This window comes from Megalops cyprinoides, chromosome 19, assembly GCF_013368585.1.
Source record: "Megalops cyprinoides isolate fMegCyp1 chromosome 19, fMegCyp1.pri, whole genome shotgun sequence".
Lineage (NCBI taxonomy): Eukaryota > Metazoa > Chordata > Actinopteri > Elopiformes > Megalopidae > Megalops > Megalops cyprinoides.
Genome location: NC_050601.1, coordinates 15,157,198 through 15,174,708, shown reverse-complemented (window position 1 = coordinate 15,174,708; position 17,511 = coordinate 15,157,198). Strand labels below are relative to the sequence as shown.

Genomic DNA, 17,511 nt, shown 5'->3' with positions numbered 1-17,511 from the left:
TGTTTGAGTATAATTCTCCTGAATTCTTTGTAATCCTTTGCAGTCCTTTGCAGATGTGACCAATTTAAATCACACTTCAGTACGGCACTACCATCAACATAAACACGTCCACATATGCAACAATTGACCTGTATCATACTGAGCAAAAACGGGATGACCTGAATGTGTCATGTACAGTCTGAGATGAACACAGTAAACAAAGTGTGATCGGGTATTGAGGTTGATTGCAATGAGTTACACAGCTTATCCTGCGGACACCCCCACCACTGCTGAGACAGTGGGTGAAAGAAACCATGCTGTGGGAGAGGGAGGGAAATGTACAGCAGGGAAGGAGAGAGCGTTAAGACAGGCAGGAGGGGAAAGACAGAGGGGCAGATAGAGAGTACACAGAGGCAGCATGGAAAGTGGTAGAATGACAAAAAGGGAGAGAGTGCAGAGGGGATGCTGTAGAGGTCTGCAGTGGATGGACCCTGTCTAGCACGCAGAGCCAGACTCTGGAAGCGGCTGTCCCTGTCTATATATAGCACAAGCCCACAGATTGCAGGGAGCGCTCCGGGGCTCAGTTCAGATCTGCTCCTGCTGCCGCTGCCATCGGTCCCAGTGCCCAGGGACACACGCACAGTCCGGGCACAGGGGGGCGCCACCACAACCTCATCCCAACGCCAGGCTCTCCCTGAGGAATCCCTGAGGAACAACCCCCACCCCACCCCCCTCCACACGCCCTCTGGGACCATGCTGAGGTAGGTCATTGGGGTGCCTTCTGTGTGACAAATCAGCTGTGCGTATGGCCACCCGTGATCACTGCTTAAACGTAGCCCCTCCCCCCCCGGTCCCATCATCCATCACTGCACAAGGCTGGAGCTCTTCTACCTCTGGGACATTATTGACAGCCCAGTGTGTTCACCCATTAACTGAAGATGAAAACACATAACACACGTTCCCTAAGTAGTACAAATTAAGTGCACTTCCCATGCGTGTAAACCCATACTGCAGGCATGTTTTTAATGAGCAGGAAACACTACATTCATTGTTCAGCAGAAGCGCTGCTCACATGTTCAGTTTGAACCTGGACCTTGCTAATCTTTGCCATGGTTCTGGTATGTGGAGCCTGTCAGTCACTGATGTGGGTGGGGCAGCACCAGAATGATCACCGAAGGCCTGGAGATGCCTTTTATGCACCACAAGAACAAGGACAACAAGGAACAAGGCATTCTGCAGGACTGCACAGCGTACAGGGATCAGCACTGCCCCCCACCCCACTGCACCACCCACAAGTCTATGTCTGAACAGATAAATCATACAGATGTACAGGTTACATTCTCTGATAAGCATAGCAGAAAAACATGCTTGACATTCACTTAAAATGTCAACTGGAACTTGCACAACTTTGACATCCTGCCTAACAAATGCCGCTTGATCACAAGGACAGGCGCTCATACTGTTCAGATACCCGATTCCCCTGCCTGTCACCTTTTTTTATGAGGGAGCCCGCCTGGCTGGTGATAGTCAGCGTGAAGGAAACGTGCCACGCAGTCAAAACACACAAGACTCTCTTTGCAGCCAGAATTTGCATGGGCCATAAGGACTGACTCTCCAAACCCTAGGACGACCTCAACAGTACTACGTGCCTAGTTTGGGGTTTCAAGACACTGCTGTTCATGTTCTGGCTTCCTTTCAGGTTTTACTGCAATTACTTATCAGCTTACATTTCAACTTTTGTGACGTCTTTAATTTCCAGCTCAGGGATGCGTCATCCTGAAGGAGGCCTCCTCTGGGCCATGTGACCCGCATGCCTCGCCCACCCCCGCACTGTCTACCTGTCACAGTGCAGCACGGACGCGCCAATCACTTAGACTGACAGTTGCTCTCTGACAGAGCAGTGTACTCAGCCCCATACACACTCACATCCTTCATGCAAACACAACTGGAAAATAAGACTGGGTGCCAAAGAGAATCCTGCATAATGCATGATGATGGAGGACCCCATGACATCATAAAAAGTGGTTCCAGGGGTTGCCTTCGCAAATATACCCACGGAGCATTGGCACACTAAAGCTAGGGTCTCTCTTTTATGAGTGCCTACACTGTTTTCCTATGGTCATTTCCTCCACAGTGCAATTCAGCACATCATTCTATATGCTTCAACCACTAGATTCTGAACAATTTCAAAAGTATATTATACACAATCTATAAAAATTGTTCTGTAGATAATTAATGGGATCTAAGAAAAATCAAGCATCACCTGCCTTAATTAGACAACAAAACAGAGAAGATCAGCAAAAATATTCTTCATATTGCTCCACATTAGTGTATCTGCATTTCAGGTTAAAAGCTGGACGTGCTAAGAAAGTGGATCTGAACCAGTGCTAATTCCATCTTGTTTCAGTCACAACAGGGAATGATTTGCAATTCATTTCATGAACTGAAAACCACCCATGACTTTCTGTGAAGACTCAAATTTCAATTCACCTGGAATTAAATTCAATAAAATGATGAAATTTACCTCAGCTCTGGTGTGTATTTGTTTTTGTGTGGCAACAGCACAAGATCCATTGTGCATGAAAGCATTCTAAAGTATGAAAATACAGTAATGTTGACCACTGTGTTACGCTATAAATCATGAAGTCATCTAATCCATGTGTGCAAGGCTGATAAGTCATGGCAGAAGCAAGCAGTGTTTAAATGATACTGAAATTACTTTAAGGCAACATGTTGCTATCCTCACAGAATAAATGTCACTAATAACACTTACCAGCTGAAATGCGGCTATTCTGTCAGATTTCAATGAAAGACCTACAAATTGGAGTTTTGGAATGAAGAGATGCAGGCTTTATTTCAGCTTGTACACAGCATCAGGTTGATGATGTTAAATTTAAATTTAATTTAACCAACATGTCGAGTCAAACCTGCTTCCCAATGTATTTTTCTACAAACATTTTATACATGTAAAAAATAAGTCATTAAATAGACAGCTATCTGCCCTGCAAAACTCGATTCACAATGACTGCATGGATTTAAGTGGGGTTGTCTGTCTCACTCATGGGAGTTCTCCAAATCAATCATGGTCCTACAAGCAGCTCCTATTGCCAATCCCCATGGCTTCCCTTCCCCTGGGTATGGATCAGATACGGATCCTGTTGAGCTCAAAAGAAAACGGATACCAGAGGGAGGGGGCGTTTCGGTTCAGGTGGAGACAGAGGAAGTGGACGGTGGGGGGAGAGGGTGTAGCCCTCTGGCCTCTCTTTGCTGTCCTTCAGGGTTACATGGGGTAGTTAAGCACCACATCCTGCTTGGCCAGCTCCAGCAACATAGGATCGTCGAAGAACTTGCTGATGCTGACGTCCTCGCTCAGACCCTACGGGCAGAGGGAAACAGAGAGAGGGTTAAAGGGTGGGGGGGGGCAGAGAGAGAGAGGAAGAGCATGCTTTGTAAAATGAGTACAGGCATTATCAATATGGGTGGCACAACCACAAGAGAGGAAGGAGTAAAGTTAGAACTGTGGATGTGAAATGGGAGATGCACAGTGGTGTACCATGCAGCTGTACAGAGAGAGCAAGCCAGGTACAGGGAGAGAAATGAGTGTACAGAGAGAGAGAGATGCACACCATATAGTGAGAGACAGGCGTAATGTTCAGTGAGAGAGAGGTGTGTACAGTGAGAGACACGCATACAGTGAGAGAGATACAAGAATACAATGAGAGACAGAAAAGCATATATTGAGAGACAAACATGCAGTCAGAGCAACGGGTGATGTGCAACATGAGAAGTTTGCTGATGGGCCTCTGGTTCACCTTGCGCCGGCGTGTCTTGATCATGAACTCTCGGGCCAGGTGAGGGGCTGGCTGCGGCTCTAGGGGTCGGATCACGATGCTCTTGTCCAGGGGATCACCGGGTACGATCTAAGGAGCAGCGGAGAGACAGGAAAGGAAGGCATGAAGAAAAGACAAAGTCAGATAAAACTGCACCCTGAATAAGTGAACTGACGCCAGCTGAGCTACAGCGTCTCAGAAACGAATCGACAAAACTTATGAGCTCAGGTCCGCTACATTGCAGGATCTCAGAAACAGCACGCGCAACACGGCAGGAGAGAAAGACAGATAGGCATCCACACCTCCCTACACCCAACTCCTGCCTTCCTCAATACCATTGGCACATCATTTCAGAGGAAAAAAAAAGCCTCCTCATACAATTAGCTCCCACCCCTGTTGGACACTGACTTCCAGTGTGTGACAGGCGGGGGGGATCGAGCCTGGGGGGTGGGGGTGGGACACACACACACCCCCTAATTAGGCTCATTCCATTTGGGTGGAGCCACAAGGGACCTCGTTCAAAGTGACCTTTTAAAAGGCCCCGGCTCAGTGCTGGCTGTGAAATCTGCAGGCTGCTGAGGGAGTAATTGAATGAAGGAAAATCAATGGGCTATCCAAAGAGAAATCGCTGGATGGTGTCCACCAGTAAGTGCTTTAACAAGTGTTTGCGCTGGGGGCTTATTAGAACAATATGCCCCTCTATTGTAAAACTGCACTGGAGACCCGGGGAGTAATATTTCCATCCCGGTGCAGGCGGATGAGAGACAATCTGGCATTTCATTCAAGGTGCTTGACAGTAATAGCATTTCTTTTCTATTCCTTTAGGTTCCAGCTAAGGTCAGAAGTACTTCCAGTAAAGCCGCATAGCCTAGCTTCAAAATGACAATTAAAGAAGAACTCAAAATGCAAATACAAACCGAATTGCCTTATTTAAACAATCAATTCCAATCCTGCGGGACTGCGTGTGTGTGCGGATTCATTTAAATGAGTCTGCGTGAATTCCGACTGCATATGAGACTACATGCACACATTATTGTGTTTTTTTGATTGAGAGAGAAGGGCAGGCCTAAAAAACTGAGTGTGCATTGAATACAGAAGGAACAGACGCTCACACAAAGAGAGGTATGGCTACACACATGGGAGAGAGCAAGACCGAGAGGCTGCTGCGGAGTCCTCACAGTCCAGTATAAAAGCAGAGTGGCAGGCAAAAACACATCCATACAAACAGACCTTTAATGCGCTGCCATTCCAGGAGAGAGTCAAGTCTATTCCACAGAGTACTTTTATATGCAAAATGACTTGCTAGTTTTCTACAAACAGAGCAAGGAATGGTGGGGAAGTGAGTAAGTGGGGAAACAGCAGGGCCAGGTTGCTCGTCTTCAGAGGACTGAACAGTGATAGCATAAGGCTGTAAACAGTGATGGCTTGCAAATTGCCCTCACTGGGGCTTCCCTTGTGTGGACGTGCAAGAAATCAAACTGAAGCCAATGTGAGCAGCACCTCTAAGGCCCAGTTAAAAATTACATCTTTGAAAATGTAGTAGGCTGAACTGGCTGTGAGGGGAAAAGCAGCCATATTTCTTGCACCCACAAGGATTAATTCCCATCCATTTACATTCAGCTGCTCATCAGACACTTACCAAGAGAAACCTACACTGCTTACAATCTATACATTTTTATCCAATTTTACAGATTCCTCAGGCAATTCTGGGTTAAGCAGCATAAGAGTAGAACAGCAGTGCTCAACAGGGAAATCATACAAGAAACCTTCAGGTTAGGAGTCCTTCTTACCACTACACCATACTTCTGCCCCTCCACTTGAAGATGAGTTCCTTCCTTTGGTGTTACTCAGTTTACCGTCAGCAACTGTTTTTAATCTACTAAACAGCTATCAGAAGTGCTCCCATTATTTCAGTGGAGTGCGCTGTACCAGGAAGAGGCTGACTGACAGCTGGGTTAATCAGACTGGGAGCTCTGAGGAGGGGGGGGGGAGGTGAGCAGGACCGCTGCTGGGGAGCCTGCAGACCCAGCACGGGTCCTACCTGCCAGTGGTGGAAGACGGAGAGGGAGAAGGCCTGGCCCTGGGTGTGGGTGCGCAGGTCCGTCTCGAAGCCGAACGAGTCGATGGCCGGGATGAAGGCCTTGATGGTGTAGAGCGGTGAGCCCGGGATGGGAGCGTCCTGTGTCACGTGACCTCTGCACAGCACAGGGAGAAAGGCAGTACAGTTGAGTCCAACACACAAACATGTTAACGACAGTGATGGGCCAGGGCAAATACTTTCTTGCCACAGGCCAATATTGACTGCAGGTAATTGCACCGTCTGGCAAGATTTCTGTCAGCTTTGTAAGTAAAGTGTGGTAAGAGGCGGATTCTCCTCAGTATTGCCCCTCTGCTGTGTTAGACACGCTCAGTAGATTAACAGTTAACATCACCTCCGCAGAGTGAAGGAACTGAGTCCTGTTTTACTGTCTCAGTTACAAGTTAGATCCATAAGGGTCTGACAAAAAATTGAAATCAGTATCCAAACAAAACGAAATAATGTAACAATAACAAATATCAACAAACACTTGCCAGCTAACATTGTAGGTTTTGAAGAGTAATTAACAGACAAGTCATCCCCTTCCTGTTTAATGCCAATACCTCTTCAGCTTACTCAAGGTATACAGACTGTACAGAAGACAAAACCCCTCCCTCTAGCTGCTGCCAGTATTCCCAGTGCAGGGCAAAAGCAGTGCTGCCCCCCAGGGAAGGGGAGAGGCAGCTGTCCACTGAAAGGAACCATATAGGCTTTTTCTGCTGCTGCCATATTTTAACTGATATTTTTTTGGGTTTTCCAGTCCAGTATTCCTCTGTGCCTAATGAAGTCACCTCATAAGCATTAAAATACTTCCTGCAACTTGAGCTGACTAACAATGTGACTGGACAGCCGATTTAGACGTTGACTTACCTCCTGCGGGCCAGCACAGTGTACACGGCTGAGACGCAGTCCGCTGGCGCCTGCACCTCCACAAAGTAATAGGGCTCCATCAAACGGGGCGTGGCCTGGGAGGAAGAGGCCCAATGAGAGAGGAGGGGGTGGAGGGACAAAGGCAGAGAGGGACCAAGGCAGAGAGGGAAGGGAGAGAAACCTCTTTAGTTCAGAAAGCACTTATAAACGAAACACCACAACCTGTTTAAACGGCACAGGAGGTGGGGAGAGAGGGAGGGAGACGCACCATGAGGAAGGCGGAGTACACCACCCTGCGGGCGGTGGGGATGACCTGGCCGCCCCCTCGGTGGAGGGGCTCCTGAGCGATGACCGCGTCCAGAATCTTGAACTTGACGTTGCGGATGGCTGCGGGTGAGACAGAGAGGGCGGGGGAGTTCAGACAGAGAACAGTGAGGCACGTTGAGAGAGGGAACGGCAGGGTTCATTGTGACGGAGCGGCCTTCAGTGAGTGTCACTTACGTTCGTCACACAGCGGTCCCTCCCTGGTCCCCCACTGGAAGCCCTGCACAATACTGTCCTTCACTGAGCCCAGAAGGGCCTTGTCCACCTGCAGGAACAAACACATTCAACACAGGTCATACCACACTCAAAACAAGTGATACTGACTGTTGTACTGAAACACACATATCGTCAGGTGTAAGAGGCAGACAGCTCTGCCCCTCTGAGTTTTATTTTCAGCATTATTGAACATCTCTCTGGCAACATGGACAGCTTCACCCACCTGGAACTGAGTGGTAACAAACAAATCCCAGAGAATAAAGAACCACTGGGTCATTCCAGACCCAGCTATGGACAGATCTCAGAAGAAATCAGTAGACCAGTAAATCACTGGATCGCTGGGGAGTGAAGCCTGACCTCAGAGGGCAGCGTGTCGTCCACCAGGATGTTGGGCCCGGTGGTGTCCGGTCCAAAGGCCCAGATGGAACGGGCAGCCAGCAGATCCCAGTCATACTTTGTTTGGAAGAACTCTCCCAGCTTCTTTCTGCAGAGAGGAGGGAGCGCAATGGAGGGGGGGAGGGGTGGATAGAGGGAAGCAGATGGGGGACAGTTTGTTAAATGGTGTATGGAGTATGTTATTGCTTTGGCCAAGTCACGCCAATTACAACATCTGGTTTGCAACATTATTTTTTACAGAGAAACAGGCAAAGACACAGGTATAGACAGAATGTAAAATGGAGGTACAGAGATACAGGACAAGGCCACGCATGATTCAGATGGAGCTGTCCCTCTCTTTGCCATCAGACACAACCAGATCTTCTACCTGAAACTTATCCTATCCATAATACACCAGGGGGAAAGCCAGGCCAGTGCAGCGTGGGATGTGGCCGCAGCTGGTCTTACCTGTTCCACGTGATCTGCACCACCTCATTCTCAATGTCCTCTGCAAGGCCCTTCTCCAGCGGCTCGGCAATCATGGTAATCTTGTTCCTGTCCGTCATGCGAGACAGCTGTCAGTCAGAAGGAAGTGTTTCCAAACCGAGCGCTGGAGAGCCTCAGCATAATTAGTGATACTACAACAAATTATGATGATGACAATCATGTAGCCGCTCGCCAGGAGACCTGACATTACAGCCAAAATGATAAGTAAAACATAATGAGGCTTAGTGTAATTTACACTTTCACCTATACCTATAATACAAGTACAACTGAACAAAATACAATGCTCTACATTGCCTTAATTTGGCAACGGAGATGAAGTATTCCCATTTCATCTAGACCTGCTGAATGAATATGCGATTCTAATCGGCTGTGTTTGAATGCATGATTGGCTGCAAGATGGATTATTCATCAAAAGCTCAGACAGGTACAAATAATAACGCAATTACGAACAAACAGCAAAAGAGGCTGACTTTTTGTTTGGCGTCTCAGCGAAGCACTTTAGGGAGGATGTTTCCACCACAGTCTCACAGAAGGTCACCACGGGGTCAGCCACCTGGAGAAAGATCACAGAGTGAGAATGCCTACAGTTCTCCACAGTTCAACCTACTGCAGGATCAACAACCACATTGCACAGGCCGCTGACGTCCACCAAGAAGCTTTACGTTACGTGAACATTTTGTGTATATGGTCATCTATGATACCTCCCTATCATCTATTAAAACTGCTGCTAATTAATCCGCGTTCCCTGATACCAAAGATAGTGTTTCCTTGATAATGGCTGCATAATTCCCACTGAAACCAACACGCAGAACGCTGAGAGCACAGAGTGAGAGGTGCTGCTCACCTTGATGTCTATTTCGGAGTACATCTTACGCAGGTCGTGCATAACGCAGTCCAGGTACAGCTCGCCTGTTCCCAGGATGACGTGTTCCCCAGACTCCTCCACCTGAGCACCGGATGGACACACGGCCATTACTCCCCCATCACATGACCAGTAGTATCACTGAGGTTACACAGTGGAGCATCCCACTTTTCTCATACTATAGATATAAATCCACACAGTGCAGCTGAGACCAGTCAACATCCCTCCACTCATGTTGCAGGACACTGGAGACAATGGTCAGCGTAAGGTTTTCTTGCACCGTGTATGGTGTAATGTGCTGCAGTACAGTTGGCCCAGCTGTGTACCTTGGTGGTGAGGGAGGGGTAGCTCTTGTTGACCTTCCTAAGACCGTCCAGCATCTTAGGCAGCTCTGAGGGGTTGACCGGCTCCACAGCGATCTTGATGACTGATGCAGTGTTGAACTTGAGGGGCCTAAAGATCTGAGCCTAGGCAGGAATTATAGGCAACAGTGAAGTCAGTTACAATTATCACAATACTAAGAACACCTGGAGTAACACAGACAGCCAGCAGGGCGGTGCCGACTGACCTCCTCGTTGCCACGAGGCTCTGTGATGGTGGCCGTCTTCACAATGGGCTGGTCACATCCCTCGATCAGAACCCAGTTTCCTGCCGGGACCCGGTTCACTTCAATCTGGTATCTGTGGTTCACAGAGGGAGAGAACAGGAACATTCCAAAGAGATTTATTACAAACATCTCTCAACATAATATTTTTCCCCTCAACCCACAAGCTGCAATTACAATTGCATTATAAATCTACAGTCTTATGAAAACACCTCACTTTGACTTGGAGGGCAGAGAGAGCTAGATAAAGGAAAGAGAAGTCTGCCATTAGAGATGTCTGCTGTTACCTGGCAACGGAGATCCAGAGCCGTCCCACGGTGCACACCTGCGAGTCCTCTTCATCCTCCAGGGTGTAGTTCTCCCCCAGCACCTTCACGGGCTGCCCGGCCTGGATGGTCCCGCTCAGGACACGGCCGAAGGCGTGGAACTGCACCCCGTCCTCTGTGCTGTACATCTTTGTGGTGTGGCACATCAGCGGCCCCTGTGGGCAGAGCACCACCAGTTAAACCAGCAAATGCCCTAGTCCCATTCTCCTCTTTCTGATCTGCTCAAATTCCAACTGGAGGCTGGAAATTAAATCCCCATCAGCTCAGACCTGATCCCTCAATCCCCATCAAACTCACATCAGGGTCACACTCTGCCATGGCCTCTCCTAAATCCGAGTCCAGCCCTCCTGTGTAGCTGTGTTCAATCTTATTCCTGGCGCCCCCTTGTGGTGAGGGGATGTGCTGCACACACATGTCCACAAAGCCTGAAAGAGAAAGCCCACCATAGTAGTTACATTTCACTAGCATGAACATGGTTACAATGCAGCAGTATTTTACTATGCTGAGCTCTGCAAGGCAGTCAAAGTGTCATTTGCCAGGTGAGTGTGCAGAAAACTCTCCAGAAATGTTACAAATGTCCTGTGAACACGAATAAAGGATAGCAGCTACTAGTCTGAGCACAGGAGTAGCTCGGAGGGGCTACTGCTCCACGCGGTCGGTTTACAAGGAGATGACTGTACCTGTGAACTCGCCGAAGAAGCGGTTGCAGACGAGGCGCAGCAGGGGTCTGATGTTGAGCTTCAGCTCCTCCTTGGTCAGGTGGATGCCCAGCTCGTCCAGCACCCGTGGGAGAGAGGTGTCCACATCCCCCACCACCTGCGACATAGACAACACACATAAGGGTCAGAACATGCTCCAATATATCCCACAGCAACACCAAAATGCCTGTTTGGCTTTCACTTCAGTTGACAACCGTGTCAATCCTCTCTTTAGGTGAGCTTTACGGGGCCTCACCTGAGACAGGATCTTGTAGAGGGGCTCCAGCACAAACTCAACAAAGCTGCGCTGGGCGCTGCTGTTTGGGGCTTTCTTAGTGAACTTGCGGCTGGAGGATGAGAGAGGAGAGCTATCAGTGTCATGACCACACATAGATGCAGGTTCAATTTCAGGTGGGTCACTGCCACCGCACCTTGCATGAAGTACTTAACCTGAACTGGGTCAATAAATATCAAGGTCTACTAATGAATCAGTTACTGTATCCAATTCACTTTCAGTAAGTCTGTCTTCTAAGCCAGTGTTTCTCAACCCTCTCCCGGAGTACCCCCTGCCTTCAGTTTGTCATTAAGCAGCTTCAGGAGTTCATAAGTTGATCATTTGAATCAGCTGTGTTGGAGCAGGGAGAGATCTAAAACATGCAGGGCAGGGGGTACTCCAGGAGAGGGTTGAGAAACACTGTTCTAAGCAAATGTAGCATTTAGTGCCAGAATAAAAACGTACCAGAAACAGGTCTTCCAAAGACAATTTTATCAACTTCCGCGAATACAGTTAGGCTTTCAAATACCAGGCATCCTTACGTTTTTGGGTTGAAGTAAATGTCTCCCCACAGTCGCTTGGCGAACTCCATGTAGTTGATGTCCCCTGAAACAGAAGCGAGCACGATTAGCAGCGCCGGGAGCGGGAGCTGGGGTCGGTCATGCGGAAGCGAGGTGACGAGCGCCCTCACCGTGGGTGTCAGCGTAGATCTTAGCGAAGGAGCCCAGGGTGAAGCAGATGCTGTACTGCGAGCTGGCGAAGCACACGTTCCCCAGCAGGGGGGACACCACCAGGTTCTCATCTGTGGAGTATGTGCTGGCGGAGACGGGGGGGAGAGAGAGAGAGGATCGCTCACCACGTGGCAGACAAACCGGACCTGAGAAAGCAAGCTGAGGGCATCGCCCAACTCTCACTACTTTCAACAGATGGCACAGACAGTAGAGGTCCTTCAGTAGCATATGCGAGTATCTTCAAGATGCGTACCACATACATGGCCTGTTCTCTACAAATCAATACGTAACCGACTTCTGTGGGTGATATGCAGCTGATATGCAGCTGAATGCGGCGGCTGCTCTGCCCCAGTACCTGAGCATGCCGTTCACTTCATCCACAATGTGCCGCAGTTTGTAATAGGCGTCGGTGGGCGGCAGCTTGAGCTCCACGATGAGGCGGTCCACCTTGTTGATGCAGATGGTGATGGCCAGCCGCTCCTGCACCGCATGCTTGATCAGGCGCTCGGTGTTCAGCATTACCTGGGGGTGGCGTCAGGGGACAGGAGTCAGGGCCACAGACGAGAGAGACAAACAGTGAGAGCAAAGGAAGCAGGGACACACGGCATACAGACATGACATTAACAGAACACCGTTCTGACAGACTCTTCAAAATACAGGGAGAGGGGACACAAGCACAGAACACAAGGAGTAAACTTGCTCTACAGTAACCCCCACGGCATAATTATATGAATTATGCCATGATGCCCTCTTTCTTGTTTCCTCCTAAACTGATATATTCATTCCATTTTTTGTATAAGTAGGAAGTCAAAAATCATCTTCTCATAGAGACATCAACATAGCAACTGTATTTTTGAGAAAGAAGATGCACACTAGCAAGAAGAGCTTCAGTTTTAGACACAAGGCAGTCAACACAACTGACACTGAACAAAGAAAGTTCACTCACTCCCTCTGCTGCGTCGATGAAGAGCACGATTCCGTCAGAGATCCTGATCCCGGCCGTGACCTCATCTGAGAAGTTCACGTGACCTACGGACACAGAGAGAGTAAAGGACTGACCCTTCTACAGCAAGTAGCATCCAGCAAAAGAAGGCAAAAGGAGCACAGAAACTAGAAAACACAACTGCAGTGAGAATCCCAGTGCCCTGCTGCTCGCCACTGCGTACCTGGAGTGTCCATGATGTTGAAGAGGTAGGACTTGCCCCTCGAGTCAGGGAGGACCATTGTGACGGGGGTGCTTTTGATCCCCACACCTCTCTGTGGAAAGATGACAATAGGTCACACAAACACAGACCCACGACAGACCACTCACAGTGACATCTGTGCAGACAGTGCAAAGGGCAGCCTCTTACCTCCTGCTCCGTGAAGAGAATGTCTGTGTAGCGGAGCTGCAACAAGCATGGGGAAAAAAAAAAACACCACATTTTACAGTCTCAATAATGAAGATATCTGTTATGAACACCCTTATCAACAGGGCAATAACATAAAACCGCAGAGGAGCAGTTCCAGACTGTCACTCACATCTGTGTCATCTCGCTTGCGGATCTCTGGGTGAGTCTGCTCAATCAGGCAGTCCACGAAACAAGTCTGTAGGGATGCACAGACAAATTCACTAAAACACACTTCAGACCACTCCGGTAACATTAAAGCACAAGCAATGCCACTCTGGTGAGCACAAGTGTATGCGCTGAGGAAGTCCGGGCTCACCTTCCCATGGTGCAGGTGGCCGCACAGCGTAATGTTTCTGATCAGCTCTGGACTGTCCATCAGGTCCGCCAAGAACCTACAGACAACAGGCTGTAGGTTGACCAGTGCTAACACAAGCAAAAGAACTATGCCTTGTGATTTCCGTCAGGCAAGTGGAAGAAATAAACATAAAACACATGTTGGGAGACTGACAATCAGTCAAACACCTCTGACTACTGAACAACTGGAACCAAACAAGTGCTCCTGCCAGACGCTATCTGGAGCTTGTGGCAGATTCATTTGTGACACTCACTCCATGTCGTAGACAGTAGCCGGCAGCTCCTGTTCCATCAGGGTGAACTGTCTCGTCTTCACTGGCTTAATAATGGGCTCTGAGAAAGCGAGAGCAGAGAATGGAATTGCCATCAGCACTAACACACTCACACTGAACCAAGGAGAGCATTCTGCCATGCAGGCTTGCTGTCAGCAAGACAGTATTACTGTGGAGTGTGCAGGGCTGTGTTCACGCTGCTCACTGCCCATTTCATGCACTGGGCACAGCGCAGCACTCTGGTCCTGACAGTAATGGGTTAAAATACCACCTCCATCATGGCTGTTCCACACTTTATCAAGGTGCTTTGCCAGAACTCCTTCTGCTGTGTGGAATAATGGCTCCCAGAGTAGTGTACATTTCTCAGCACTCCAATACCCACTTTGCTTTGCACAACTATGCTGTGGTGTACTCAGAACATTTCAATGTGAACAGATGTGAGAAGCCTCTCTGTTTAACACTACATATGAGCAGTGAATTACTACTTAGAGATATCATGACAAAGAAATTCATTCCTACTGTGCATCACAAGAAAACCAGCAACAAGCTATAAATACAGCTGCTCTCATACACTGCTGCAGTAATTGCCACAAAGTTGCATGGGGGAAAAAATTCTGCTTTATTTCCCCAACTTCGCTGGCTCTTGTGTTGAGGAATGGAGAGAAAAAAAGTGGGTAAGAGGTTATGGTTTTCCATCAAAATGTGAAGTTTGTGTTCTGTAATGTAATTACAATATACGTGAAATACGTTCATATTACCTGAAAAAATTTACAACAACAGCAATGTCAGTCTGGAAATTATGTGACGTCATGAACTGAGTTTTGCATATTAAGGAGCCCACTACACCCAAGATCAGGAAACCAATAAAATTGCACATCTGATGCAAGTCCAAAGTCCAAATTTCACAGCTGGTTCTTCCTCAGCAGTGCCACCCTAAAACGACGATTCACACATACATAACCTGCACGACCTGCTGACAGAATAATACATGAGTGAGGTCATGTGAGCAAGAATGCACGACTGCTCCCCTCACCTGTGAGGGGCTGCGTGTCCTCTTCCTGAACAATAGTCTCCACCTCCGGCCCATAAACCTCCTCTGCAGTGGGGTAGTACTTCTTGTCCTCGTGCAGCACCACCTCCATCCCCGGGACATCTTCATCTGCATCGGCTGGCTCATCATCATCATCCTCATCTGCCTAGACGGAGAGATCCAAGAGCACAACGCTATCACATCATTTGCGTCTGCATCAGGAACTACTCGCATAACGAAACACCAGTACAAGAGCTACTCTGTAGACAATCTGTTTAGATGAGTAAAACTGCTTTACGCAAACACATACATTTGTTTTCAGTTAATTTAACCGTGTTTCAGTTAATTTTACACATGTAAGTGTCTTGGAACTGCAGGGGCATGGTGCGTGTGCTTTACCTCATCTGCATCGCGATCGTCAGCCCCCAAATCATCATCCTCATCCGAGTCGAGCTCGGGCCCAATGTAGTTTCCAAACTCGTCGTACAAATCCGTTTCCATGTTGGCAAGGTCTGGACACAAGAGATGACAAACATCGTGGGGTTCTTACATACGTATCTGAACTTCCGAATTATCCCACAACACAAGACCATAAGGACCTTAGCGTTGCGATCTAACAAGTAGTCATTAACATTCTCAGCTACCTTGATAATTACCTGTGAGCTACTTTACTAGTTAGCTGCACGTTGCGCTATGTTTCATGGTCTCGAACCTACTTATCAGATAGATAAAACAGACTACTAACAAAGACATATGCGATTCAACCTGGATCAAAACGTGACCAAAACACAACATGCTCACATCACAGCATACAGATCTACCTAGGTTGCCATCTAACGCTACTGCCACTTAGGCAAATAAATTAAAATAAATAATAAATAAATATCTGTCCTGTCCTGTACCCAGCATACCATATGTAAATTTCTCATAAGCGCGTTTTAATAATGCACATACATACATACATACATGCACATACATTTAGATGAGTGTGCTAACTAGCTAACACGGCTAATGAGCCCAAGACCTATCTCCATTGCCTGCAGATTTTCCCACCTAGCAAGCCATCAATAATTATTAAAAAGCACCTTCAAGGAATTGTAGTGCTTACCTGTGTTTGCGAAACTATCGGTTCGCTTGACTAGTTACTATATTTAGTTCCGTATAGATAATTTCTGCGATATTTGGTTTTCGGTGCGCTTTCCTCTCTGTTCCTTCACCATGCACAACCGAGGACCTTTCACGGCGTAAACGCATTTCGAGCGTTGTCGGAAATTACATAGCTGTCCTCTATAGTGCCTTATTTTTTTAAACTGTATTCACTGAGGTATTTCTATGCATATTTTAGCATACTTCCCAAAATTAACATTATAGCAATTGAAATAAGTAGCTAGACGAATTAATAATCATACAGTAGGAAATCTAGGTCACTGTTCGAGTAAATTGAACAGGCGAGCTAATATCAGGCTAAACTTAACCCGCTCTGCGATTCTACGCATGCGCACGTTAAATGAAAGCAATGATTCATTTGGGAAAGCGGTATGGCAGAAGCACACGCATGTGTCCTTAGCTGCATCTCCCGCTTTAGAGGGATTTGTGGCGTATTCACGGCATCTCGTTCGTTTTGGTTCATTGTTTTAACCAGATGCACGTTCTCCGCTCATAGTTGATTGAGACGGTACTGTCCGAAATGTTGATGTGTATTCTCAGTGGGTGTTGTGTTGAACAGACGAGCGTCTTAGCTGCGCTATGGCTGAATGTTTTCAGTTGTGGGTGAGCCCTGCTGAATGACGTTGAAGATTTGCAGAACAGTATAGGTTATCTGCAGGGGAGGGCTTGAAGTTGTTTGGAGATACCAGTCTTTTATTTTATATGCCATTTGGATGGACCATTCAAGAGAAGCGTCAGAATTATCGTGTGTATGCGCTTAGCTATTCAGTCGCTGACATTGTTTTATTGATGATTGATACAACAGGATGGTTTGTGTTTTTAAATTTATAATAGTTTAAAAAAATATAGGATTGTGTGAATAATCAGTGTAAATATACATATTAAACAGTTATAGTATGTTTGACACATAATGGTTGGTGAATAAAAAACGACAGAACCACTTCATTTTTTGTTGATGGCTTTATATTCCTGTTGGTCATAAGGAGGTACAATACACACACATATCATTCTTCTTTTTTCCCCTCATTTCTCATTTTATAAAAGACATTGATAATACTTGTCCACCTGTTTAATATGTAGCATTGACATCATCCGATGAGGAAGAGAGTCACTCCACTTAATGCAGAGATCTTATGTCAAACACCTTAGTCTTATTGCTTGTCACATAGGGACAAACCGGTATTGCAAAATGAAGACGCATACAAACGTGAACACAGGATAACAAAAAGCAAAAAAGGGAATGCTGATGCCCTCTTGCGTCAAAGCATCGTGAGGAACATTGCATCAAACTGGCTTTCAAAATCTTACTTTACACATCATGAGTTAAGTTATTTCATCTGAGTGTAGTGTCTGTTGTTAGGCAGCAGGTGGCGATCTCACAACAGAGTTCTGGACCATCCACCACCAATGTCAGTTTCAACATCAATGTCAAAGGATCTTACCAGGAGCACCAAACTAAAATCCTGCTTTATGAAAATATTTTTTGAAACCTCAAGTCCTCAAGGACTAATAGCATTAATAATATTATTAAACTGAAAGAATCAATACACTAACAGATTAACAGTAGGCATATTAAATTGATATTATTTCAGTCAAAAATACTATAGAGTAAAGGTATGGTTTG

At 47.0% G+C, this 17,511-nt stretch overlaps 1 protein-coding gene across 1 annotated transcript; it reads right to left on the bottom strand.

The window, feature by feature from the left end:
* Nucleotides 1-2,858: 2,858 nt before the first annotated feature.
* eftud2 (elongation factor Tu GTP binding domain containing 2) lies at nt 2,859-15,943 on the bottom strand. Its single transcript, XM_036552374.1, has 28 exons — nt 15,829-15,943; nt 15,120-15,232; nt 14,724-14,886; nt 13,673-13,751; nt 13,381-13,456; nt 13,195-13,260; nt 13,026-13,061; nt 12,840-12,930; nt 12,620-12,702; nt 12,029-12,195; nt 11,634-11,758; nt 11,485-11,548; nt 10,925-11,015; nt 10,651-10,786; nt 10,268-10,395; nt 9,932-10,125; nt 9,609-9,720; nt 9,367-9,507; nt 9,023-9,124; nt 8,649-8,731; nt 8,140-8,226; nt 7,654-7,780; nt 7,258-7,345; nt 7,025-7,143; nt 6,757-6,851; nt 5,851-6,004; nt 3,792-3,899; nt 2,859-3,355 (listed from the first exon to the last, which is right to left on the bottom strand). The coding sequence occupies exons 2-28, from the start codon at nt 15,219-15,221 to the stop codon at nt 3,260-3,262; spliced, it is 2,913 nt and encodes a 970-aa protein (XP_036408267.1). The 5' UTR covers nt 15,222-15,232; nt 15,829-15,943; the 3' UTR covers nt 2,859-3,259.
* Between the last annotated feature and the right edge of the window lie 1,568 nt (nt 15,944-17,511).